Raw genomic sequence first — 7,047 nt, 5'->3', positions numbered from 1 at the left:
AGAAAAATGTGCATGGACACGGTGTTACAGTGCAGATGTCTAGGGGGGACAGCATGAGCTAATATGTGACTGTGGAGAGGGTGAGGACAGGGGTGGGGGAGCAGATAGTGGGAGTTAAAGGTGGAGTCCTTCCTTTCAAGCGGAGGTTAAAAGCCTTTGAGGCGGCGACCTTGGTTTTAAAGGTCTCCGGGTGTGACTCACAAACAGGTGTCAGCACAGCTGTAAGAGTCAGAGGGGAGGGAGGGGGAGATGGATGAGGGGACAGCAGAGAGGCGGAGGGTGGGTCAGACCACCATGACAACAGGGAGGGTGCATTCCTTCACTCTGATGGGACTCTTTAGTTGATCAGATGTATTGTGCATAACAATTACAACGCTGAACTCAACATGGATCACTGTGGCCTTAAAGAGCTCATATATTAGAGTTCAATATTTAATGTCTTTGAATTTCACTATTTAATGCCGTTTTAGGATACTTCCGCAGGGTAGAAAAAGGTTTAACATTTTAAATGTAGTATTCAAAGAGATCATTATGGGTCACTTTAAATCTGTATAATATCTGTTGGCAGCTCTGAGAGAGGCGGGTTTTATCTCAGGTTTAAGGCTTCACTAAAGGATGGTGTTTGATCACCAAAGAAAAACATCAGTCTTAACGTGTTTTATATAGAGAGAATTAAATGTCTGTGATCTCCTATGTGTGGTACATTAGATGAATCTTATTAGTTGTGACTTCCGATTGGGTTTGCATACCTCAAATGCCAGAGGGAGCAATTAAATGTCATCCATCATCTCTCTGGGGATTGTTTTGCTACACTTCTAGTCTTATGCAATCACGACTTTCCATACAAATGTTTCTGAGAAGGTTACTGCAGGAATCAACATTTAAATATCTTACCCAGTATAGCACGCTTTATTCAGCAAACATTTTCGGGATTATGTTACTTTTACGTTGGCAACATTATCTCAGATATTTGCAGTGTCATCCGGGCATTTTCTTTCTTTTTTGGTAACATGTACATGTACAAATGCTTGTTAAAAGCATTGCTGAAACACGAAAATAGATTTTTGAACAGTCAGTTTTTTGTGCTTCCACAAGGTAAAATGTATAATGAGAAGTAAGAATCAGAGTAGCATATTGAACTGTAAACCTTGAGGAAAGTATGTAGTGGTAGAATGCAATAGTTCATTTACTTAGCAAAGCACTTGAAAACAAATGTCAGGGCCATTCACATCTGATGCCAATGTGAGTGACTTCCGGCCATATAAATGACTTCCTGTTATCATGTGACCAAAGTTACATAATTAGGTGATGTCCATGTTCTATTCACTTGCTCTAGAAAAGGTTCAGCACATTTTATTGCAGCTATCTTCAATATTTTTGAATAGAGGTGGATGTGAGTTTGGTGATGTCTCTACAGTAAATGGCACTGTGTTGGGTACACTGAAGGTTCTGTACTCACTCAGCTCTGCGATGCTGCCCACCCGGGTTGCGAGCAGCGACTGTTCCAGCGTGCGCACCTCGGCCTGTGAGTAGCCCTGACCTTCGCCCCCCCGCCCCGAGCGCTGCTGGTCGCGGTGCAGGTTCAAACTCTCGGGCAGGCTCAGCACACCTGCAGGGCAAAGAGAGCACAGACAGGAAGCATTTATGCACACGCTTTTGGTGAATATGAACATCTCTTTATCTGCAGCACATTTCAGCCTCCCACTTGTTATTTTGCTGATGTCAAATTAATCACCAACGCTGTGAAACAACAAGGGGATGCAGGCTGTGAAAAAAAGTCTACTGAAGCAGTGGGAAACACATAAATCAGCACTTTTAGTTTGATGTTCTAAACAGAGTAAGTAAGCTGGAGGAAACACAACATTTAGAGCATCAGAAGAGGGGATAAATGTGTTTAAGTGATGTAAAGCAGGGAAGAAATTGCAGGTTAACAGGAAACTGTTTATTTTTTGGTACAAACCTCACTGCGGTTATAAACATAAACACAACATTTCAATGAATTGGAAGCTGATTAATTACATAAAGAATTATTCATAACATAGCAGCATCGCTCAACATCTTTGAAATAAAATGTTTCTACAGTGATTTTTTGAAGTTTGATTTCACTCTCCTCTTGGCTTTACGTCCAATTTTTTGTTCCTATAGTTCAATCTCTAATTGGGCGGCGATCCACATTTGTTTCTACTGTGAATTGAAAATGTGACGTTGTTGCAATGTTTATTTCCATGTGATTTATTTCCATGGTGTGTTCTGTGTTCCCCTCCCCCCCCCCCTCTGCAAACAAGGCCCAGCAGATGATGCTGGCTGACGATGATGAATCCATTTAGGTGGTGTTACTGCAGCCAGCCTTTGTTTAGCTGCAGGGAGAGACTTGTGACGGATGAGATATTGAGTTTTTCTTTGCTACAGGAAAACGGGAAGCAACACCCCGCCGAGTGCTAATCCTAATGACACGGCGCAGGGGGATCCGCCGTTTCTCAGCAAACTAATTACAACATGGAGGAACTCAGTCAATTTGTCTGTGTGATGCCAGCATGTCAGACCAAACACTCCAGCTGCAGATTCCTCCCAACATGTCCTCTCCCCACAGTGACCAGCCCCAGGATTCCAGTATTCCCCAGTCAGTGTCCCGCCCCCTCTTCCTCCCACAGCCTTTTCCCGGAGGTCAGCTTTATTTGGAGCCTCCGATAATGATAACAACTGATTTTTCTATTACTGTTTAACCACTGGACTGTAATGATGGAACAGCTGCTATTTGGGTGTGTCTCAAACGGAACTAATTGAAACATAGTGGATGTTTTGTTTGAGCATTTCTATATTTTGAAGCGAAGACTCCCCTCTAAGCAGTGATTGGTGATTAGCAGGAAGGAGAACACATTTGGATGTAACCAGAGGTGGAAGAAGTACTCAGATATTGTACTTGAGTAAAAGTAGAAGTACTAGTGTGTAGAAATACTCTGTTACAAGTAAAAGTCCTGCATTCAAAATGTTACTCAAGTAAAACTACAAAAGGTATGAGCATCAAAATATACTTGAAGTACCAAAAGTAAAAGTACTTATTATACAAATTGGTCTATTTCAGAATAATATATGACTTTGTATACTGCAGGGTAGTTGGTGAATTATATTTCACATCATTAATCCAAATATTTGAAGTAACTAAAGGTATAGGGCCCAGACCCTAGGGGTTTTTAAATCTACTTTTAAGACACACTTCTTCTCCCTGGCCTTTTAGTCAGAGCGGAGCACGACTCCTGACTTTTCCCTGTGTTTTTTTTTTAAATATCTGTTGTAATTTATTGTCTTTTATTGTGATTATAGAAATGTGTTTTTATGTGATTGTAGTTATTACATGTACAGCACTTTGGCCCGACCAAAAATAGCTTTTAAATGTGCTTTATAAATAAACCTTGATTTGATTTGATTTGATTGAATAATTGCAGTGGGGGAGAAGTACAAAGTAGCAAAACATGGAAGTACTCAAGTAAAGTACAAGAACATAACAATTGTACTTAAGTACAGTAATTGAGTACATGTACTTAGTTACTTTCCACCTCTGGATGTAACCACAACTTTTTATACATTTAACTTTTCTTCCAATAGCATTTAAATGACTCTTTTCCAAGTGTGAATTGGAGCTACCTCACACTAAAATATAGCGATTTGAGTGCTGTTGAAGTGGTTTTATGTAACCAAGACCTTTACAAATTGAACATGCACCTACATTTGGCCCAGTTAATCTTTACATCTTGTCTTTTGACCTGCAAATCGGTTTTACAAACAGAAAATATGAATAAAGAAAACAGAAGGTCATAGATCAAGACAGACTTTTCGAAATAAAAATGTGAAAACTGCAAAGCAAACATCACGTCTGTGTTGCAATGCTGCAATATGCTTAGCACTCACATTTCCAGGGAAAGCAAAGCCCAAATAATTCTGAAAGAACACTTCAGAGTAACGGAAAGCAAATCAAGATTCCTCCAAAAAGGAAAGCCATCCATCTCCTGTCCCAGGGTGCAGCAGAGCAGTCTCCTCTAATCATCAAAACTATATTTGCATTCATGGCCAGAGACTGTGATTTTTGAGGGGAAACAGGTTGAATAATTCACAGTGTTTTCCGTAATCAAGGCCTCCCATCGTTTCCATCACCCCAACTTTTATCTCCCCCACTGCCCTAACTATTGTTTATTATAATCCCGGGCTGCCAGGGAACCCTTTGCTGAATTATTCATTCTGTCAGATCAAGACATATAAACAAGTCTGCAGCTCCCTCTCCACACCTTCCACTCAATCAACATGTTATCTCTCACCAACACTTGGCTCCGCCTGATTGAAAAAATCCAAACAGGAATATTTGATCCAAGGATCTGTTTGAGTAATAAACATCAGAGTTGAGAAAGAAGTCAGTCGGAGGCGGGGATGGAGAGGTGCTGACTAAAAAATGACAAGCAGCATGAGATATATATATTTCTGAGTCACTTCAACAACATCTTCCTGTGACCCCCGAGGCAATTCCAGGAGTTTGGAGGTGTTTATATTTTATACTTGAGAAGCCCAATCCCAGGTAAACTGATATGAACTGTGTTTTCTATTCTGGGGCTCCCTCATCTCTACTGCTGTCGGGCGGATATAGCAGAGACTGGGTCAGGGTGAAAAGACTACTTTAAGATCCGAGCGAGAAACAATTTCCCCTGAGTCGCCTCGTGCAAGTCCCCATACATAATGTAGAGGATATTTGCAGGTATTTGCAAACAACAGCTGTCTGTACGGGGGGAAAGAAACACATCTTCCAAGAAAAAGGATGGACACTTTCGAGAAATTCACATAGCCCAGAACAAAGCAATAAATACAACTCGCACAGCTTGGAACTTTAAAACCCTTTGATATTTCCCAGATTTAAAGCCCCCCACTGCCGTGTTAATGAAGCAATTTCTCAACCACACCGACAAGAGCGAGGTTCACACTTCCAGGTATGTTTCAGAATAATTCTTACATTTTGTTAAGAAACTTTACTTTTTTCGCATCACAGATTGGACACACATCTGTCGTTTATGAACATCATGAAGAATGTAAATAATGTAATCGTAAATTATAAGGTCCCCTGTTTGTGTGGCTCTGTTATTTCTTAAGTGGTATTATTTCTATATATTTTTAAACACACACATTTTTCAATTCTCAACAATGATAGACAGCTACAGATTATTGAAGTTAACAATTTAGAATATTCCCGATAATCCTGATAATGGAAATTGACCAATTTTAACTTATTGTGATAATTTTTTATCATGATCAAATCCTATACTGTACAGTATAACTCTCGATGTATGTTGTTGTGTTTTTTACCTATTGACAGATTTAAGCTAGCTGTTTCCAACTGCTTTATGCTAAGCTAACTGTCTGTATGCTCAAGCTTCATATTTAAAAGGACAGTATTGGAGTGTCGTCCATTCTCTGTTCTCTGCAAGAAACTGCAAATGAAACCAATTTTATTTAATATAAATAAAATGAATCTGTTTGTTTCTGTTCTTCTGCTGCTTAGGTGGTCGGTGAGTTCAGTGGACTGAAGGCTGCCAAGCTTCTAACAAATCATTACACAGTGTTTACTGAACCTTGATGGAGATGGATGCAAGCCTGACCTGCAGGCATACAAGCTAATAACCTTGAGAATGTCTGAGAATCAACCTACAAGGGACTCGAGAAAAACAGCCATGTTTTCAGCCTCATAATGGAGCATTTTAACAGCATTTGCTCTTTTACTATACCTGAAACTGTTTTGACCTGAAACAAAACGTTTTTTTTTGTGCATTACGCAAACAAATAGTCTTGTTTTAAGTTTTTTAAAACAATGCATCAGGTGTCATTTTACCTCAGCTGCTGACATTTTTAAGTCAATCTAAATCTAATGGTGTCACTTATAATACTTAATAAATAACGCTAATTGTAATATAAACGTATCAGCAATAATAGTTTTGTCCTCAAACTGTCTTTCTCAAAAATGTATAAAAAAGCCAAGGTGATGTTTTTTTCTTCAATTGTTAACTTGTGAGACAACCAGACCTAACTCCAATTTTCTTTATCACCTAAAACAAAGAAAAATCTCATTCTTCATTGAGTACGTTTATTTTCTGTCGATTGACTAATTTATTTATCGGTTAAACGCTTTAAGTCTACATCTGGCTCTTAAGTATGTGGTTTTATATGCACGGGCCAATGCATGTGCGTGTAATGAATAGGCCATTATACAGACTTTCCTGTCTCTTGCATTAGAAAAGCTCCATTTGAAAAAGGTCTTTTCAGAACAGAAATGGCAGAAAGGATTGTCTGGCCTGTTGGAGATCAAGCCCTGGGCATAATGGAATTCGTGATCAATGCCATCCCTTTTTAGGATAGGCAGCCAATCCTTCGTCTGAATGGCTTCACCAGTCAAGAGCAAAGAAAGCTCAATCCCCTAATGCCCGACCTTTGAACAATCTCCTCCAGAGACTTCGCTGCTGCAACTCTTAAGGAAATGACTGGCCAATAAGAAGCGAACAGCTTGATGAGGACTGGATGACATTTTGATTTGCTAAAAGCCACACGGACAGATACACTTCTACTCGAGAAAGGACAAGTCAAGGTCAATGGGGTCGAATTGGCCCCATTTAACACGAGCGCCAACATGTGCAGGTAATTCCGCACTATTCACCCGTAGAACACATGGCTCAGCTCGATTATTTTCTGCAGGAATGTCCAACGATTTTTCTGTTGTGAGATAAGTGTCCCCCCCCCCCGGCTCCCCCTTCATCGTTGGTGAGAAAACTCTGCCTGAATATTAACAGGTAGTTGCTATGGCAACAAGCGACTGTGATTGCCTGAGCTGAAAAAAGCAGCATTTCTTTTTCTGTCTTTTTTTACTGTAAGGAAAAGCACACGCACGAGAAAACTCTCTGTGTGTTCGAAGCCCTGGAGCCACGTATCCTCCTCATGGATGACCAGCCATCCAACAAAAAGCATCCCATCATCGCTGCGGGTTGATACAGTTGGGTAATTGCTGTATACCAGAGAGAC

The 7,047-nt window shown here is 40.2% G+C and overlaps 1 protein-coding gene across 2 annotated transcripts in view; it reads right to left on the bottom strand.

Annotated features, from left to right (window-relative positions):
- The window catches only part of LOC117484910 (ankyrin repeat and BTB/POZ domain-containing protein BTBD11-A), a 143,252-nt gene that overhangs the window by 38,784 nt on the left and 97,421 nt on the right, over nt 1–7,047 (bottom strand). For both annotated transcript variants that reach the window (XM_034133385.1, XM_034133386.1), the window contains exon 2: nt 1,460–1,609. In XM_034133385.1, coding sequence (XP_033989276.1) covers nt 1,460–1,609 — 150 coding nt within the window. The remainder of the gene's footprint in view (nt 1–1,459; nt 1,610–7,047) is intronic.

Source organism: Trematomus bernacchii, unplaced genomic scaffold, assembly GCF_902827165.1.
Source record: "Trematomus bernacchii unplaced genomic scaffold, fTreBer1.1, whole genome shotgun sequence".
Taxonomy (NCBI): domain Eukaryota; kingdom Metazoa; phylum Chordata; class Actinopteri; order Perciformes; family Nototheniidae; genus Trematomus; species Trematomus bernacchii.
This window is presented reverse-complemented; position numbering and strand designations above follow the sequence as displayed.